Source organism: Diabrotica virgifera, chromosome 8 (genome assembly GCF_917563875.1).
Source record: "Diabrotica virgifera virgifera chromosome 8, PGI_DIABVI_V3a".
NCBI classification, from domain to species: Eukaryota; Metazoa; Arthropoda; class Insecta; order Coleoptera; family Chrysomelidae; genus Diabrotica; species Diabrotica virgifera.
Window position 1 is genome coordinate 142,807,537 of NC_065450.1, and position 21,562 is coordinate 142,829,098.

The 21,562-nt window shown below is 32.4% G+C and overlaps 1 protein-coding gene across 1 annotated transcript in view; it reads right to left on the bottom strand.

The window, feature by feature from the left end:
* Positions 1 to 21,562, bottom strand: part of LOC114334145 (spondin-1-like) — a 124,340-nt gene that overhangs the window by 83,094 nt on the left and 19,684 nt on the right. Inside the window, 2 exon segments of the mRNA XM_050658492.1 lie at positions 9,407 to 9,598; positions 17,357 to 17,571. Of these exon segments, the coding sequence (XP_050514449.1) occupies positions 9,407 to 9,598; positions 17,357 to 17,571 (407 nt within the window).

Below are 21,562 nucleotides of genomic sequence, written 5' to 3' on the forward strand. Positions count from 1 at the left end.
TTTTATCAATTGTGAATTTCTAGTACTGGTCATAGGCATCCGTCTTGGGTAGATCAAGGTATATTTTATCTCATAACTTATTGGTCTTTAAATTTTTAGACATTTTTGGGAGTAGAGTATTAAATTATGAGGTATTCTAGTACTAAAAGTTACTCTTGCTTTGAGTCGGCAAATACACCGTTTTTTTTTTCAAATTCAACAAACGAAAAATTTTAAAATGGATTTTTCCAGAAAACCGTGCATTCTACTGACTTAAAGCAGGAGTACCTTTTAGTACTAGAATAGGTACCTCACAATTTAATAATCTAGTGTCAAAAATACCTAAAAGGGAAAGACAAAAAAGATTCCTATGACTGGTACTAGAGATTCGCAATTGATGGAATCGATTTATCTCTGGAAGAAAAAACGGCGGACCAGTTTTTGTCTTTCGAAATGGAAGCGTTCTGGAGATGTAAAAAACTTATTACAACGCGCCATTTGTAAAGAGCTTTAGCTCCCTTAGGCAGGCCGCACATCAAAGAAACATAAAACGTAAATCACGTTTCATGGAAATAAAACACTGCTAAACAAATAGACGTCCGGCCATTTATGCGACTCTCCGAAAATAAAAATGTTTTATGAGCATGAATCACACTCGTTTCATTGGTAGGCGGACTTTAAGATTTGTTTAGCCGTGCTTTATTTTCATCAAACGTTGTTTTTTGTTATCAATATATTTTTGTTGCATAGCAATTTTATCCCGCCTTCTTACTTCCCTCAATTTACACACGCATGTAACAGGCGCTAAGTTGCCGCACTCAACTGGCTTTCCTGATATTGTAGGATTGTAGATATTGTCCTGATATTGTTTCCTACATTCATAGGCGTAACCAGGATGATCCTAAGGGGGGGTTACAACTACCTGAAAGGGGGGTTACAACCACTGGAAGGTCTTTGAGGGCTATGGTGTTAAGCGTATAGAGCTCAAAGTAAATCCCAATGGGGGGGTTACAACCCCCAAAACCCCCCCTGGTTATGCCTATGCCTATATTTAATAGCAAAATGTCCTAACACTAACAACACCAGAATAAATCGATTTTTAAATACAGCACCTATCTACTTGCAACTTTTTGCATTGTGTTCAGGATAACATCAGGAAAAGGTGTACAATATAAAAATGGGTGGAAATTGCATTTTAGTGCATAACATGCATCCAAAAGTGCATAAACCTGTCAAAATAAGTTTATTAAGGGCAAAATTTTGTTATTTGGGAGGTTTATGGAGTTACGAATACGCAAGCAGAACCGACCTCCGAATCACCTAGTGCCCAGAGTTGCTGCTAAGGCACGTCATCTGGAGTTTCGTAGGATATCGGCAATAAATTAAAGCAAACAGATTATTCGAGGGTTTTTGGGATGGCCAAACACGAATATGACATTACAACCGACCCTCGGAACACCTGGTGCCCAGGGTGACTGATCTCGAATTTAGACGGTTTTTGGAGGTCGATTCTGATGGCGTATTCATCTTCAGCAACCACAAAACTCCTCGAGTAATCTACTTGCATCACTTTAGTGTCTGAAAGCCTCGAAATTTAAGAATATGGCGTGTATATCAGTCACCCCGAGCACTAGGTAAAGATATGTTCTAATGTGACATTCTTTGTCAGAAACCCCAAAAACCACCTGAGTAATCTGTCTGTATCAATTAACTGCCGAAATTAGTATATAAATATGGTATAGAAAATGCTTAACAAATAAAAAGGTACCATAAACTATCATTTTATTATAATACTAAAATACAGGGTGTCCTATTTAAGAAAACTCAGAAAATACTCATTCCGAGTTTCAACCAACCCCGTATAATAAAATTAAACATTTTGGTATACTATTAATAACTGACAATAGTAGACTATATTAAAAATCGTTTAAACATAAATTAATAGAAGTTTGGATATCAAATCACTAACAATATGTATAGGGTGTAAATGTTCCTACAAAATTAACAAAAAAACGTAGTTATATTTTAAACTACCTCGTATAATGTTTCAAAACACTATATTTTATTAAAGAGAACATCGAGTAGAATCCAAGAATGTAAAAATATACAGGGTATTCCATTTAAAAAAACATAAATTTGTGTCACCCTGTCAAAACGGGTAGCCCTGTATATTAAAAAATACTGTTAAATCATAGTCCTATCTGAGGCCCATGTTTTACCTAAATAACTTTTTTCGTATATCTTACGACAAACGAGTAATTGGACTTTGTCACACTAATGCCCCACCCTGTATACAAAATAACCATAAAACCATCCTGCCTCTTTGTAAATAGACTTATATTAAGATTCTTGAAACATGTGCAAAACGGCATGACTCAGAAAATCGTTGACTTTTTCACGAATTTTCTTACAAATCTAGGACTCCTTCCGTCTTACAAGAACCATTTAACCTTCCTGCCGAGTACCGAAAAAGTATTGATTGTATTTAAGTATTATAGCTTTTTAAAGGCAGGACTGAGAAAATCACGGAATCAGGGTGAAAATTTTCCGCAGAATTTTCCAAGGGACAAGTATACTTAAACATTAGGAGACATCATGGCAATATTTTTTTTGAGCATTTTGAAATAAATATGTTTAGTTCATTTAGTTGGCAGGACCTAGAAAATCATGAAAATTTCATTATTTTCCTTACATGTTTGTATACATATATACTCCGTTACCCCGTTTGCAACCCTCCTGCCCAAAAAATTTTCTTCATAAAATCGATAGTATCCTGTCTATCTACGGATATGGCAGGACTTAGAAATTCATCGCAAAACCCTATTTTTATTTTTTGGGAAAATCTCATTTTTACAGGAAAATGTCACAGGAAATTTGTGGATGTTTCCACAGATTGTAAGTACATCGTCTACCCTTCCAGTATTGCAAAAGACAGGACTTAGAAAATCGTGGCTGAACTTCTGTATAATATCTCCCAGTCTAATTGGATAAGCTCGCCCAATCCATCGACCCGAGAAGATTTCATACAGGCGATTAGTCGGAGATATACAAGCGGATTTTGTGAGTGATAAGTAATAAGGAAAAACTATACGGAATACGGGGATATGTTGAATTAGTTGTATACATGACTTTCCCCAACGGCCGGAAACCAGAATGGGGGACGAGGGTAGTTATAAGGGGTCAAAGTCGCGGTTTTTATTATTTATTTTGTGACGCTCATGATCGAGATGCATCAAAATTTGGGAATAAGTAGGTCATGACGTAACTAAGTAAAATCTCTAGGGGCCGAACACTGCGTGGCCGCAAAGGGGTGGGGGTAGGAGTGGATATAAAAAATATAAAGGGTTTTTTTCGACGTTCGTGATTGAGATAGTGCACCAAAATTTGGGAACAAGTAGACTATGACGTAACAAAGCAAAATCTCCAGGGGCGGAAACCAGAGTTTGAAATTTGAAATTGGAAAACCTCAAGTCAGTAAAATTTTGAAACATAAAACGTATTTAATCAATTAGTTTTCTGAGAAGGGAGACCTGGAAGCGAAGAGAAAATTTTTGAAAACCGATGATACTGCATTAGACCTCTAGATAATTGTGTTCGATTGGTTTTTGCGAAGTTCGGTCTAAAAATATTCCTGTTTCTGGTAAAATTATTTAAGAAAAGGCATTAGAAGTTGCAAGAGAACTATTAAGAGTTGATATGAAAGCTACTGGTGGATGGCTCGAGAAATTTTGTAAGCGACACAATACCTATTTCCTTCAAATCTGTATGTGGCGAAGCAGCTGCTGTAGATTTATTAGTAGATTTTAACTGGAAGGAAAAATTGCTCATTTGATTGCAGTATACGTAGGTACTCTCCACGAGACATTATTAATGCAGATGAGACGGAATTATTTTTTAGAGCATTACCCTGAAAGGAGAAAGGAGCATTGGCGAAAAGGTTTCTAAAGATAGGATCACAGAGAGAAAATCGAACAGTTCAATAATCAATGTTAATAGACAATGCTGCTTGGTCGTCCACAACTTGTGTTATGTAATATTAAACTAGTATCTCTTTTTATATAGGTATACATACAGACATGCACTTATATTTTAAAAAAAAATTAAGTTAACATATTTTTTTCGCTTCAACGAACACCTCCTTTAAACGGACACTTTATGCGGAACGACTACTGTCCGTTCAAGAGAGAGTTCTCTGTAGTAAGATCAAATCTGCCTCCGATTGTGACGAACCCATTCCAGACAAGCTAGTAGTCGTCGGTTTACTGTGATCGATAAGACAAAACGTGTCGTTGTCACAGCGATTAATCGCTGTCGTTTATATTGCGAGATAAATCGTGTCGTCAACGCTCCGAAGAATCGCATCAATGTATTCATTCCTTTAGCCTAACAAAAAGGTAGGAGGAAAATAGAAGAGCTCCTATGGTCTGAAACAACCTTATTTAAATAGATATTTAAAGATGAAGTTAATATACCTATCTATTTCTCTTAAAGAAGAGTTCCTTGTTTCAATATTAAAATTTGCACTAATATTTTTTTTTTGTATTTTCTAATATAATATGCTCTTTATACAGTATGGTGCAAATGTCTGGAATAAATTAGATATTTCGTAAACCAGCGACTTTAAAGGGAAATCCCGAAGCAGGTCGATTTTTATTTTTAAATTACGCTATTTTGGCATATATTTGGACGTAATGACGTAATCGATGATTTTTTTTTAAATGAGGCTAGGAGTCGTGTGAGAGCTCATTTGAAAGGGTATTTAATTATGTATTCAGTAACATAAATACTAACATAATTGTTTATACACAGTGTCCAATTTTTTTTTAATTAACCCGCCATTACACGCGCTATGAGGGAATCCCTCACCATATTTGTTTATAACCAATGAAATTGTGTAAACTAATACGATAACCTTAAGCACCCAGGAATGCCTTTAGCATGGTTCATGAGAGGGTATGAAAAAGTTATAGAATATTTCAGGCGGTCAGTGTGCTGTGTGATAGTTGAAAGAAGAGACATCCCTCTTCAAGTGAGGGAATTCCTCACTGCGCGTGCAATCACGGTGAAATCACGTTTCTGTTATCTCAAAGAAACTTTTAGGTTTTTATTTAATATTTAGGTAGGTTTAATTAAAATATGATTGTTTGGATTAGGTTAGAAACAGTTGCACACCGAGGGGGGTTTGGGGGTTAAAATCTCACCCAGAGCATATAGAAATATATATATAAAAGAAAGTAGGAAAATGTAACTTGTCTTTTACAAATAATACAAAAAACTTTCGGTGTCCAAGCAAACCCCCTGTCCCCCAGAGGAAAATTCTAGGCGCGCCACTGGTTAAGAACCCATTTTTAAATTTACCTATTCTAATTGGGAAATAAGCCACAATTTAACTTGAAAAATTAATTTTATTGACGTTTCGAATTCCACCTCGGACATCGTTATCGAAATACAAAATACTAATACAGTGGAACCTCGATAACTCGGATTAATCGGGACCGCGGCCGATCCGGGTTATCGAAAATCCGAGATAGCCGGAGAATATGGTAAAAATTAATAAAATACGGTATACTTACAGATAAATTCCGTTAGAATTGAAATAACATGAAATATATTTATAAATATGCACAGTACCTACACATCAAAATTACTAAAAAAACACCAAACACAAACGTAAGCAAACGGAAGCGAACAATACAAGACACAAAATACAGTCACAACGATGTAATGTTATTTAAGAACAGTGAAAACTAAAGACCATTGTTTATGAAAGAATTTTTTAAATAGTCTTTCCTAAACAATGCTAAGACAGTTTGAAATAAAAAGGAATAGGTACTACAGACAGGTGCCTGTTGTTTCTGCGGCGTGTGCTATGAGTAATTTTTTCTGTCGTATAGTTCAAATTACACACATACACATTATCTCTCAAATATTATATTACATACATTTTTATTGTTGAAAGGTTTGTCTGATAATTAACTATTTTGATGGGAAATAAGCCACAATTAAATTGAAAAATAATTTTATTAACGTTTCGCGACGCCCAAATCGGGTCGTTGTCAAAATACAAAATATTGAAAATCAAAATGTTTATCTGATGAAAATCGGTCCGGGTTAGCCGGACTTCCGGGTTATCGAGGGCCGACTTATCGGGGTTCCACTGTAGTTAATTACATAAATTCCACAAAGAAATAGCTTCAGAACAGTTGTTAATTTTAATTTGTATTTTTAGTAAAATGAATTCGCGTAAAGAACGTTCATTTCTTCAGTGGCTTGCTGAAATTGCAAATTAAGAAAACTTGCTTTTGATCTATATTATTTTTACTTTTGTTTTGTTAAATTAATAAAAAAACTGGTTTACGAGACTTTCTATAATATGTGAGTACAACCCATTTTATATTTATACATGTTGACATTCATTCTTCCTCGAAATAAGTCGAATTTATGTAGGTGAGGGCGACGCTCATACGCGTGCAACCACGTCACAATAGAAGACGCGTGTAACGGCGGGTTAAAAAAATTGACAAAACCGTAGAATGTATGTAATTTATTTAATTCAAAATACATTTTACTATTGTCAGAAAACTGAAAATAATGTTTACTTGACAAATAAGCATTGTTTTTCGGTTAGGTACATTCAATGCTTAAACCAGCTCCCGCCAACCATCTGCCTCTTGGAAGTTTGAACATTTAATTTAAGTGAAAAGCAATGCTTATTTTTGTCAAATAACCATTTTTTTCTGTTTTCTGACAGCAGAAAAAGGTCTTTTGAATTAAATAAATTATAAACATTCTTCTTTTTGTCAATTAATTTAATTTGAACTTTTTTTGACACTGAACATTTTTTTGACAAAAAAATCATCGATTACGTCATCACGTCCATATGGATAATGTCAGTCATATGAAATGTATGTCAAAAAATATCGTAATTTAAAAATAAAAATCGACCTGTTTCGGGATTTTTCCTTAAAGTCGTCGGTGTTAGATTTTAATTATTTTTTAATTATTTACACGAGGAAGGCAACCAGTCCAACACTATTTTGTATTTTATTGTTGCTTGTCTATCGCGATATGAAAGAGGTTTGCTTAATAGTGCAAAAACTGAAGCCTTGTAGTTTTTTGAAAAAGGCGAAAGAAGTAAGTTGCTACTCTACCACGGCTAAGCTAGTTTTGCCGGTGTTAACAGCCTAGCTTGTAAGGCTTCTCTTATGGACTTGTTTTGCAATTGGTGTACGCAGTGCTAAATGCAGTTGAGGACCCTCTGAAGAGCAGATGCAAGGATTAAAACGGTAAGTGGACCTCTTTGCGCTTTTCTTTTAATCATTTTATCCTTTTTTGCTCAAGTTTAAATTTTTTATTGACCCGGTAGCAAAGCGCCTTTATAAAAACATAGAACCAGCCCCCTACGTTGAGATCCGAACAACAAAGATCGCACAGTCGGTATACGAAATATCGAATTTATTCCAGACATTTGCACCATACTGTACATTAAATAGCTAGGAATTTGTTTAATATCTCTTATATTCGAAAGATATATACTCTGATATTGTTATTTTAAAACAGTAACACTCTTATTAATATACACAGACTAACGCCGGACTAACTTTAGTTCTAGTACTAAGTGAATAACATTCATTCTTCCTATTACCTAATAAACAATGACTAATGATGGGCTAAGCTAAACCCTCTCTAGTCTCGGAGTGTTTTCGGACTAACATTTAATCCGAGATAAAGTTTATACCAAACCCTTCTTTCAGTGCGTCATAGATCTATTCATCGAATTCTCTCTAGCACATTAAATTACAAGGACAGAAAAAACCTACGTCCATGATTATTATACACAGAACTCACAAAATTATGTATTCGTTGACGGTAGTTGCATACTTTCACAATGTCAAGGGGTAAAATTACAATTGTCATTCTAGGTTGACACCTATATTTCGACATTTTATACTGACAATTTTATATTATATTTATTGATTTTTTCATTAAAACAGTTCAGACAAATTTTTGTATAAATATTTATACACAAATATAATTTATATAAATACAAAAATATGTTATTCTTCTTCCTTAATGTTCTGAAGCTCTTTCCTTGTGGTATTTTTGCAATCAACTATTCTAAATGGGAAATAAGCCACAATTTAACTAAAACCGAAGATTTTTTTAACGTTTTAACGTCCAAATCGGATGTCGTTGTCAAAATACAAAATATTAATATAAATATTAATTAATATATTGTATTTTGAGAACGACATTTAATTTGGACGTCGAAATGTTATAAAATCATTTTTTTAGTTAAATTGTGGCTTATTTCCCATTTAGAATAGTTGATTCTTCTTTCTCTTTTATTGGTTTGCATACTTGTATACAGATTCAAGTAAAATGTTATGCAATGATTTGTGAGTATTTTTAGAATACTATATGTCAAAATTATTGACGTTCTGAAATAAGGGTTTGGTATAAACTGTAATAGCAAGTTAAGCCGAGACTAACTTGACGTTTTGCATTTATAACTTTGAAGTAGGCGCCAAATTTCGTGCTAATGCTTTTTAAATATTCTATTAAAATATGCTATTTTAAATATTTTAAATATAAATATATTATTAAAAAAAAATTAAAAATTTAAATATTAAATTTTCGCATTCTCAGAAAACTAATAGATATTTTTAAAAATTTTAAACGCATAATGAAAGATTACCTTATTACTAAGGACACAAAGTCCTTGAAAACTTCTATAATGTTTATTTTCATAAGTTACAGGGGTAAAAAAGAAGAGAAAATTTAGTGTGATTCTTAATTTCAACTATATCTCATTCAAAAGAAACTTTTGTTTATTGTAAGGGACTTTCGGCCCTCGGTAATAATGTAATCTTTCATTTTGCGTTTAAATTTTTCAAAAATATTTAATAGTTTTCTCAGGCTTCGAAAAAGATTAATGCATTTAAAAAGCATTGGTCCGAAATTTTGCGCCTACGATCTTAAAAACATTAGTAGTAATAATTGTTTAAAGTAACTAAATATTTGAAAAACTTACAAAGAAAAATAAACTTTGTTTGTATATTGGTACATATAAAAAATCATCCAAATGGATTATAAAATACCAGAACGTTTTCGATTGTATCAGATCATCATCAGTGAAAGATTATATTCTGTAAAGAAAATTAGTCCTCTATTTCGTGTATAAAACTTTAATGCTACATGGTTTTTAATTGATAATTAAATTTTGAAGCGACACTAGGTCCATGTTAGTAGATTAACTTATGCGGCAACATGGCTCTCTGCTTGAAAACGAAAGGGTGCTTATCATTATGAAGATACAGACGACAAGGTCTGTATCCATATTTACTTTTCGGTAATATTTTTAAAACTATGGTATACAGCCAACTACTGGGACTTTCCCTATTCATTTGTAAATATTTGAACTTACCTCATATTTGGCTTCATCGCAAGTACAACAATGTTTTAATATTTTTGGTTGAATGTCATCACTATCTGGTGATTCGGCACAAAGAATTTTTGTCAATTCTCCATTTTCACTAAACCATACATCTACTGACTCTACTACAGTAGCTCTGATTTTAATGCAACCGTTTACTTTCGTTGGTGCCATCCAAAGGATCTAAAAAAACCCGTTAAGATTAAGATGGTTAGAACATGTCTAAAGAATGACCTAAGTTAAAATGACAAAAATCCTATTATGCGCTACAACAGGTGTGAAAAGAGAAAAGGAAGGCCTATAGTCTGTTTTTAAACCAAGAGGAGTAATTCAAATTTCCCGCGCCGTAAAACTTGTTTGTAATTGGCCCAACATCAGGCAAGTTTGCTCCACTGTTATCAAATTTTGACAAATTTTATAAATGTTATAATATTGGCATTTCATAAGTTAATTAAATTATATTAGCGATTTTTTGTATTTTCTGCGTTATTCCTTAAATTTCTAGATTTTTAGTCTGTTTTTATATAAAAAACAGTTGTTTTTAGAACTCTTTAGCGACACGTATTAGTATAATATAATCTTTATGGATTACCGTCAAAGGCCGATATGATCAACCAAAAAAGAAGATGTATTTGGTGATATTTCTAGTGACTTTCTTGGGTGTGAATCTGTCTGTTTAGTTTACTCCTCTTGGTTTAAAAACAAAGCTTAGAACCAGATGAAGTCATGAAGTTAATGACGACCTGAGGAATCTCAATGTGAGCAATTGGAAAGAAGAAGAGAAGAACAAACAAAAATGGATGCATTGGATGTAAACCAAGCCATGAGCTTGCTTGACTGGAAGGGGTAATATACACATAGTTTCAAAAGTTATGCATCACCCCTCGTATTCACGATGTTTACGCTTTTATAAATCCGTATCTTTATCACATATTTAATGGACATTTTTTATAAAAAAATATACTTTTTTGGTTTTTTATTTTATTTGAATACCCATTTAATTGATCTGATTTTGCCAAGGTGTAAACATTTGAAAAGTTTATTCTGGTGAAATTTTTGAAAACGTGATTCAAAATTAATCGTAATTTAATTTCTGAGTTGGACCGTATAAGAATAATTATCGATTTAGTTGAAGAAGCCCATTCACAGCGGTTCGTGGAGGAAAGAGTGGGTGTTTCTCAGAGTGATGTCTCACGGATATGCAATAGGTTACTGGAGACAAACTCGATACGGAATAGAGCTCGGTCTGGTAGACCCCGAGTTACCAATGATCGATAGAATGGGGATATCAGAATTACCATCCGTAGAAATTGTTCTATGTCTGTACCAGCCCTCCAAAGAGAATTCAGACATGCTACAGGAGTCGGAGTATCGTTGGCTACAATAAGAAGAAGAATTTTAGACTCAGGTTTGAGGAGTCGTCGACCAATAAGAGTTCCTCAGCTACAACCTAGACATGTTTTGGACCGCCTCCAGTGGGCTTAAGGACACATACAGCTCCCCCAACAGTTTTGGAATTTTGTACTTTTTTCAGACGAGACCAGAATCTGTTTAAATAGTGGTAACCGGCGAATTCGTGTGTGGCGAGAGTCAACAAGAGCTGCACCACTAGCCACACACGAATTCGCCGGTTATCACTATTTAAACAAATTCTGGTCTCGTCTGAAAAAATTAAAAAATTCCAAAACTGTTGAGGGAGCTGTATGTGTTCTTAAGCCCACTGGAGCCGGTTCAAAACATGTCTAGGTTGTAGCTGAGGAACTCTTATTGGTCGGCGACTTCTCAAACCTGAGTCTATAATTCTTTTTCTTATTGTAGCAAACGATACTCCGACTCCTGTAGCATGCCTGAATTCTCTTTGGAGGGCTGATACAGACATAGAACAATTTCTACGGATGCAAATTCTGATATATCCATTCTGTCGATAATTGATAACTCGGGGTCTACCAGACCGAGCCGTATTCCGTATCGAGTTTGTCTCCAGAAACCTATTGCATATCCTCTGAGAATCACTCACTCTTTCCACCACTAGGGCTTACAATACCGGAATTCCGGGATCCCGGACGATTTTTGTCCGGTATTCGATATCGGTATTTATAATAAAAATACCGGTATTTCGGTATTAGCTTAATTTATAAAAAGTGAATTGATGCACAATAAACTTTCTTCTAAGATATTTTTTGCTATTACAAGAAATTATATTTGAAGATAAAAAACCAATATTATTGTAACAAATATTTATTAAACACGTTTATTACACATACAAGTCCAGTATAGCGCTTTCTAAAAGCGTGAATGTCGTTAATTCAAGGCGAGGGGTTATATCAGCTTCTACAACCAAATTATTAAATCTCGTTTATACAAATACATAAAATGAGTTATATAAAATTTCTTAAATATTTAAAATTAGACTACTTTATTTTATAAATAAGCCGTAAGATTTATTTATCAGAATTGTTTTTACATTTTCAGATATATTTTTCATTTTTTTGTGTATTGTGGTGTATAAATTAGGCTCACTTATTTTCTGAATTATTATTCATAATTGAAAATATATGTATAGCGGACTAAATACAAAGTAATCCATATAAAATATTTGTCACAGTAAGTTAATCTTTGTATTAATATATTTTAAAGTTAAATTAATTTACAAATAGCAAATTTCATAAGTAAAAGTACTATCCTATTACAGTAGAACCCGCCTAATAGAATAACGCTTAAAGGAATATCCCGGTTAAATGAATATGAATTTGAGGACCCGAAACGTTTTTAGTAGCCACCAATGATCGGCTATTAGAATACCCCGGTTAAAGGAATATTTTTGCTTGGCACGGAAGCTATTCCAATAAGCGGGTTCGACTGTATAATGCAAAATTTATCCTAGAATCAAATATATAGTTTTTCTATTTGCACATTTTTTGTATCTATCTATTCCTACTCTCTATGTAATGTTATAAACAACATCTACTTATTTCAAAACAAACTTTAATAGGTTTCATATATTATTAAATTAATAACAAGTCGATATAACAACTGAGGATAGTAAAAATATACTGTGTATATTTTTTATTCATAATACCGGTTTTAATACCGGGATCCCGGTATTTGAAATTTTAAATACCAAACACCGGTATTGAGATTTTGGTTCGGTATTGTAAGTCCTATCCACCACAAACCGCTGTGAATGGCCTTCTTCAACTAAATCGATAATTATTATACGGTCCAACTCAGAAATTAAATAACGATTCATTTTTAATCACGTTTTCAAAGATTTCACCAGAATAAATTTTTCAAATGTTTACCCCTTGGCAAAACCAGGTCAATTAAATGGGTTTTCAAATAAAATAAAAAAACCAAAAAAGGTATATTTTTTATAAAAAAGGCCCATTAAATATGTGATAAAGATACGGATTTATAAAAGCGTAAACATCGTGAATACGAGGGGTGATGCATAACGTTTGAAACTATGTGTATTATTACTATTCAGTTATTATATTTGTCTCTTACATAATATGTACATAATATAGTCAAGGAAATGAAGCTAAAAAAATGGCAAAACCTCGCAATTTTTTCGTCCAGCATCGATTTGTACAAAAATTTGGGATTAGGCTCATTACACCCTCTAGTTCATTTTCTATATTGAGCCGTTGTACGCTTTTGGTTTTTTAAGGGTGAAAACTACCCCTAATTGTAAAAAATTATAAAATAATATTTTAAACTTTAATATTGTCAACATTTGGTTCTTATTAGTTACATAATGATTGTTTTATGCTTTAAGATATACTATCATAATATTCCAACCCTTAAAACCAACCTTGTTGGAGCTATATTTAAAAAATTTACTTATCCTAAAAGAATAATTTCGGCTTGCGTCAATTTACATAAAAATTTGGGATTAGGATCATCTCACCCTGTACTTCATATTCTATATCATGTTTAAGGGCGTTGATTATTTTTAGGTGTGTAGACTACCCCTTATTGTCAAAAATTATATATAAACATTGTAAACTTTAATATGGGTAAAATTTGGTTTTGATTGGTTAAATAATGATTGTTTTATACTTTAGGATATAATATCAAAATATTTCAACCATTAAAAACCACTCTTAATAACATTACAGTTTTTATAAGTAGATATTTTAATAGATCTATACAGAAAAAGTAGAATTACAGAATTACCAAAACATTTATTTACACAAAAATACGAATTTACAAATATGTACAAATACAAATACAAATAGTTTTTTAGCAGTCATCTTCCAGAATACGAACCGGTTCTGTTATAGTATACATACATTGAAAATTATCCATAAGTGGACTATCCGAATTTTTCGAAAAAAAATTGGTTTTATAAACATAGCTCCTTCGTTTTTGGCGCTAAATAGTTTTTTAAAAAAAGACTTTGGAGGATTTTTGAAGAGTTATAAGACTATGTAAAGTAAATTCCGTAAGATCCCTTAGTTTTTAATTAGGGTGGGTTTAAAGAGCTCGAATAAGGGGGTGTCTGCTCGTAAATAGAGGATTTAAACAGTTATATCTCACTAACTTTTCACTGTAATGAAAATCTATGCACAAGGGAATTTTAGTTATTATAAAAGCTACGATTTAGTAGTTTATAATTTTTTTGTATCTCCAGTGTTTTCGAAGATATTTTGAAGTAAAAGGTGAAAAATGGGAAATTCCAAAAGATTCATTTTTCTTTAAACTCCAATTTTTATAAAATTAGGCCTTTTAAATAAGTCAAATTTCTTGGGTGTATTTATAATACAAATATAAAAGGAATTACAGAAAGGTAAAGACCAATTTTTAATTAGGAGGGTAGTTAGGGGGTTGTTTTCACTGATTTTATCATAGAGAAAAGCAGGTACCGACCCTTTTTTGATCATAAGTCGCTTAATTTTCAGGCTAGAAACTTTTTATTATTATTTTTTGAAAGGCCTAACTCTGGACTTGAAAAAATTATTTAAGTTTTTCTCGAAAAATGCAGTTTTTCCGTTATTTTACTTTGAATATTTCAAATGATGCATTTGACGAAAAAAGCTTTTAATATACCGTATCTCGGTTTGTATTGGTCTTAAAGATATTACAAAAAAAACAATTTGGTTTGTGTTACTTAAAGATACAATTTTGATATCCACAGTTTTTTTGATGAAATGCATATTTTTCGAGGTATTCTCAAAAAACCCTCTAAAAAAGTCGATTTTTTCATCGAAAAACTGTTACTTTCAGGCGCGAATAACTCGAGAAATATTAGTTTTACGAAGAAAATGTAAAAAACAATTTTTTCTTAGAATCACTTTCTACATCGATTTGCATGGTTAAAATGTAATTAAAATTCTTGCCCCCGAGATGGGGTGGCAACCACCCCCAAGGTTTTAGCGTACAGCGGCATGATATAGAAAATGATCTTTGGACTATTCCCTACCCTCTGTGAAAATTTCAAGTAAATCCATACTGGACGAAAAAATTACGAGCCAAAATGCTTCATTTCCTCGACTTATAATATTTTTTTTGTTTTTCTGGCATAGACTGGTGTTAATAATTAATACATAGTATTACTCCTTATAAAATCATTTTTCTTCTTCTTCATGTGCCTCGTCCTTTAAGGACATTGACGATATTCATCCCCATTTTACTTTTGCTGCAGCTTGTTCCAAAGAGTTATATTGCTGTTTTTCCCCTCCAATGCTTTAAATTTTTCAACCAGGATGTACGTGTCCTCTCCCCGGTCCTCTTTTTCCTTCCACTTTCCCTTATATAACCAATGACATCAACTCATATTTTTCATTTCTTAGTATATGACCAAAGTAGCTGGTTTTTCTTTCCTTCATAGTGTTGTTGTTGAGAATTTCTTTTTCTTTTTTCATCTATATTATTTCGTTTTATTTCCGTGTTCGTTACGGGTTGTGTCCATGATATTTTCCACATTCTTCCATAACACCATATCTCAAAAATTCGGCAAGTCTTTTTCCAGTTGCGTTCATAATTGTCCAGGCTTCAACTCCATATAAAAGGACAGAGATTACGTAGCATCTTAATACTCTAGTTCTAATTTCTATTTCCAATTTTCCATTGCATAATACTGATTTCAGATTATTAAAAGCGCTTCTGTCCATCTCAATGTGTCGTTTCGTTTCAATGTTGATAACATAATTGATAATTACAGGGTATCCCGAAACTCTACCAACAAACGAAGACAGGAGATTTTTCAGTTAATTTTAAGACAATTTAGCTCAATTCACCTAGTCCGAAAATGCTTCCTAAGGTAGCTAGAGCTCTTTGAAAATGGCGTCTTGTAATTAGTTTTTCTTAAATACCTCCAGAACGCTTCAATGTAGAAAAACCAAAATCGGTATATTTATTTATCTTCCAGAGATAAATCGACTCCATCCATTGCGAATTTACAGTACCGATCATAGGTGTCCGTTTTGGGTAGGGCAACGGTTATTTTATCACATAACTTTTTTGTCTTTAACTTTTAAGTATTTTGACACCGGATTATTAAATTGTGAGGTATTCTAGTACTAAAAGGTACTCTTGATTTAAGTCGGTAAGACACAAGATTTTCTAGAAAAATCGATTTAAGAATTTTTAGTTTTCTAATTTGAAAAAAATTAAAAAATTTTTTCGAAAAAAAGACAGTGTATTTTACCAACTTTAAGCAAGAGTAACTTTTAGTAATAGAATACCTCATAATTTAATAATGTAGAGTCAAAAATACTTAATATTTAAAGACAAAAATGACAAAACGGACGCATATATGACCCGTACTAGAAATTCGCAATTAATGAAATCGATTCATCTCTGAAATATAAAAAAAACGTACCAGTTTTCGAATTTCTAAATAGTTTTTTTTTATTTTTTTTTTTGAAAATTCAAAACAAGAGAAAGTTCTTAAATCGATTTTTATAGAAAACGGTGTTTTCTATCAACTTAAAACAAGAGTATCTTTTATTTATAGAATATCTCAAAATTTAATAATCCGGAGTCAAAAATGCTTAAAAATTAAAAATAAAAGTTATGCGATAAAATAAATGTTGCCCTACCCAAAACGGACGCTTATGACCGGTACTACTAGAAATTCGCAATGCATGGAATCGATTTATCTCTTGAAGATAAATATATGTACTAATTTTAGTTTTTCTCAATAAAAGCGTTCTGAAGTTATTTAAGAATTATTAATTACAAGACGCCATCTTCAAAGAGCTCTAGCTCCCTTAGGAAGCATTTTCGGACTAGGTGAATTGGGTTAAAATATCTAGAAATTATCTGAGGAATCTCCTGTCTTCGTTTGTCGGTAGGGTTTCTGGACACCCTGTATAAACCTCCGTTACTTGCACACGGTGTGTGAGACCGGGCCTCTAAATAACTTCCTGTAACTCTGATTGTAGTGGAGATTTTAAATTGCTGCTGTATATGCCTCTTCATTCATCAGTCAACTGTGGGTGAAGTACACGTATAGTGTAAAAAAGAGTATTGTACTTTTATTATTAGGCATCACGGTGCTGTACACCGGGTGTGAGTATTTGTGCACAAATTTTTGTGTTTAAATGAAACATCGATAATTAGTAAGGTAATTTAAGACCTTTTTCTTATTTTCAATGTTTATATATATTTAGATATGGATTAGGAGAAGGAGAAGCAAAGATTATTAAAATTATTTGAGGTAGTATCGACTGACGAGGATATATGGAGATGATTATGAACAAAGTTACTTTTTAGTAAATTAATATAAAGTTGACCCAAATGCACATCTACAAAATTATATTATCATATATTAATTAACTAATATAATTGTACACAATTTTGTTAACAAATTTTTTTTTAAATATTGCTGACTCATATTTTGGGACCCAGTTTTCTGCACCGTGCGCGAGTATTCGATCACAAAAAATTAGCGCGAGTAACGGAAGGATAATAACTAATAACTAACATATTTACCTGAATTTCAGTTTTCGGTTGGGAATCTGCTTGAATTATCGCATTTTGACAGCTGTCGCTAAATTTTGTCATGGTGTCTCCATACAACTGCACTGCTCCTATTACGGACGATTCAGATTCAATATTCTTCGCAAACTTCTCGTTTGTAAAAGATAATATAAAGTGTGTAAATCTATGTAGGCTTCCATTTGATTTTGTATTACTTTTTAAAAGAACTGCAAAAGTAAATAGTTATGTATGAAATCCAATATGTTTTCAAAGCTTTGTAATGAATTTTTTTTTCTTTTATGGCCTTTGGGAACTGCGCCCATTTAGCCAGCAAGACTTCTTGAAATCGACGCCTTACAATATTGTACGGACAACAATAGCAATCAAAAATAACCAACAATTCTAACAATTTAAATTTTAGCAATATAGAAATAAGATAAAGGAACGAATGAAAGTGATAAAAAATAAAACGCACACATCATTCCAAACTCGTAGATGTAATCTAGCAAAAGTTGCCACAGAAAAAATGACCACATTATAGAAGGATTGTCAAATTTCAAGAGCGTTAAAATTGAGATTAATCAACTGCTTCCAATACTGACTTACGGATGTGAATCTTGGACCCTCCTCTTGGATTGGAATCTTGGAGAAAATCGGAAAAAAGAAAGATAGACGCCAGTGAAATGTTCTGTTGGAGACGAATTCTACGAATTCCTTGGACCGACGATAGGACAAATAATTCAATTTTAAGAGAGCTAAAAGTTAACCAATGACTCTCCAAAAAAATCCATCTTCAACAATTAAAACACTTTGGACATGTTATGAGAGCACACACAGAAAACATGGAAGTACTCATTATACAAGGAAAGGTGGAAGGCTGAAAATAACGAGGAAGATCCCCAACAAGATGGATCTATCAAATTATAGGAATATGCAAACGACCTATGCATAAGTTAAAAGAAATGACCGGAGACAGAGATCTTTGGAGACGGACAATACACGACATCACGTCGACCACTACACTCTCTCCGGGGGGTCAGGATTGAAGAGAGAGATTTTTACATTGAAATATTTTAAATAATAATATTATGGCAAATATTTGTATAAATATTGATGTTTATATAAATATAAATATAAATATTCTGACAACTGTCAGATTTAACTAAAATGTCATGTATTGATTTGCGACATTCTTAAAATCCTATATGACATCAAAATTAATGACGCACTGAAAAAAGGGTTTGGGATATTCTGTAAGCGATTGACGATCTCTATTGTTAGTCCAGAGAAATAAGATTTTTCTCGTGACACATCCCCCTCCAGGCCGAAACCAAATTTTTTGAGTAGTATGGACATCTATATTAATAACCTTTATGTTTCCTGCAACCGATTTTGATGATATACATAGTTATAAACAAATGAAGATCAAAAAACGGTAAATTTTCGCTTTTTTCGTCTCTATAACCAAAAAGTTAAGAATTTTAAATAAATTTGAGCATAAAAAACTCATAAATCGTATAAAAAATTTCAATATGGCGTTCGCTGAATATGTCGATCCTTATTGGTTGCTTAGAAAATTGCAAAATAAATCATAAATTTTGAGTTTTTATAAATATTAATAACTTATGTAAAAATTAACCCCATATTGCATGAATTTTAAATATGCAAACTAAAAATATTTTTTTCATTTTACATGGCTTTAATTATTAACATAAATGTTCCCCTAATTTAATTTTTGAGTCGGCCCCCCTTTTTTGGGAAATTCGGAATGTGTACTGTAAGCAACAATATGCAATTAAACTAAATTTATCAGATAAAACAAAAAATTTGTATCGCCACTTTTTCGGTTTTTTTTTTATTACACTGCTTGATACTGCTTCTTCCTTTGAAAGGAACAATTTGTTCATCTATTGACAAGAACTCTCCAAGGGGAATTGTAGAACATCCTTCGTTCACTTTAGTGATCAACGGTCTTATTCTGTATAAATAGTAATAATCATAAAGATTATTTAGATGGTAGTCTAGTATTGTCGCTCATAGGATTTTTTTTGATAGACTCAAATTGATTCACAGACATTACATCGGCTACATGGGTAATCCTCGTTTTTGGATTCCAAAACATTGGTTGTTGCGGTAGTTTATTATATAGGTAGACATGTATGACATATCAATAAATTGTTCAATTTTATTTTTTTGTTACACCAAGTGGCTTATTTGGACTTTGTTGAATACTATATAAATTTGACTGCTCTATTAGATTTCCAATCAACTCGTCATCAAAAAATTTAGTCATTTTATTTCATTTGTCGTAGGTACATAAGCTTTTCACTTCGCAATAGGTAATGCAATTTTTGTTTTACAAAAATAGGTTTTGTACCAGCAGGTTTTGTTTTACTGTCATCAGAATTATCTGGAACTGGTTAACAACATTTTCATTTCTGTTACTACGATTTCCACAGAATCGATTTACACTAACTTCAGATAATTTCATGATTCAATTGCATAAAGTTGCCTCAAAGAAACACCTGTTTACAACTTGATTTGTGATTCTTATTTTATATTTAAAATTATAAAATTACTAGTAATTACTTCCCTCGCATAAGCTTATTACAAAAAGTAACTAATTTTACGTTCAAAAATGGTGTACAACAAGAAAACAAGTTGAAAGATATTCTACCTCTCGCTTATAACACACGACTGGCAACGCCCACGAACTTTTGCCGCCAAAAACTTGGCTTGACATAATGACGTAGGAGATTGTGTAATTACATAGATAGAATGTATCTTTCAGAACACAACATGCAGTTTAAATTCACTTAATAATTAAAGGTTAGTTTTCTAACGGAAGTTAATTTTGGTGCTGCCTTAAAGCAACGCTATGCAATATAGGGTTAACTTAGAACCTTCTTATTACACGAATTGCTGAGAGTTCTGGTGCTTAAATTATATTTTAAATTTCAAAGTAATTGGTCAAATAGTTTAAAAGTTATTTAATTTGTTTATCCCAAATTCATTTTTTTGCAACACTATAAGTCAGAAAATTATGAGGTTACAGTAAGACTTCTGACAGTCTATGAAAAAAAAAACATTTATACTGTTGACTTAATTAAAAAATATTACAAAAAGTAATTTTAAACAGTGTAAAATTATTTTACAAAAACACGTCGATTTTTTGCTTACTTATAAAAAATTAGAATAACTTTTTACCATTACCCGTAGAAAAATTATTTTTTCATATTTGGAAAGACTGAATTTTTATACACATTTAGAAAGAAAAACAATTGTCCTAGGACAATTAGGGACGAAATCTTTTTTTAATTCACATGTTTTTGCAAAATAATTTTGCAGTATTTACAATTATTTTTTGTCACTTTTTTTTAATTAAATTAATAGTATAAATCTTCTTCTTTCATAGACCATCCAAAGTATTAGTGTAACTTCATCGTTTTCTGACTTATAGCGTTGCAAAAAAAATTAATTTGGGATAAACAAATTAAATACCTTTTAAACTAATTGACCAATTGCTTTGAAATTTAGGGTATGATTTAAGCACCAGAAGTCTCAGAATTTCGTGTAATAAGAACGTTCCAAATTAATTTTTACATAAGTTATGAATATTTATAAAATCTCAAAATTTATGATTTATTTTGCAATTTTCTAAGCAACCAATAAGGATAGACATATTCAGCGAACGCCATATTGAAGTTTTTTTATACGGTTTATGAGTTTCTCACTCTCAAATTTGTTTAAAATATTTAACTTTTTGGTTATAGACGAAAAAAGCGAAAATTTACCGTTTTTTGATCTTCATTTGTTTATAATTATGCATATAATCAAAATCGGGTCAATCAAAATCAAAGTCGGTCTTGACGGTCCAGTTAGCTGGGGCGCAGTCGATCGACAAGTTTAGTGGATTTGCGATTTGCGGTCGCTGGTTCGAGCCTCAGCTAGGTCATGAAATTTATAAAAGGCCAACGCCGTAGTATAAAACTCGATAGAGTCTACAGCTTGGTCTGGATAAACTGGCGTCGGATCGGCCTATGGAGGAGCGGTACGGCAAGAGATAAGGGCTTGCGTCTTAGGGTCGATTTCTCATACCTGCGTTAATCTATGGTTCAGTTGAACCGGGTTCACGGGTGATCTCCGGTTCTCTTTGGAATGCATTTCTCATTGCGCGTTCATGTCAGTGCTCGTTCTACAGCTTTCGAGAAATGCCAA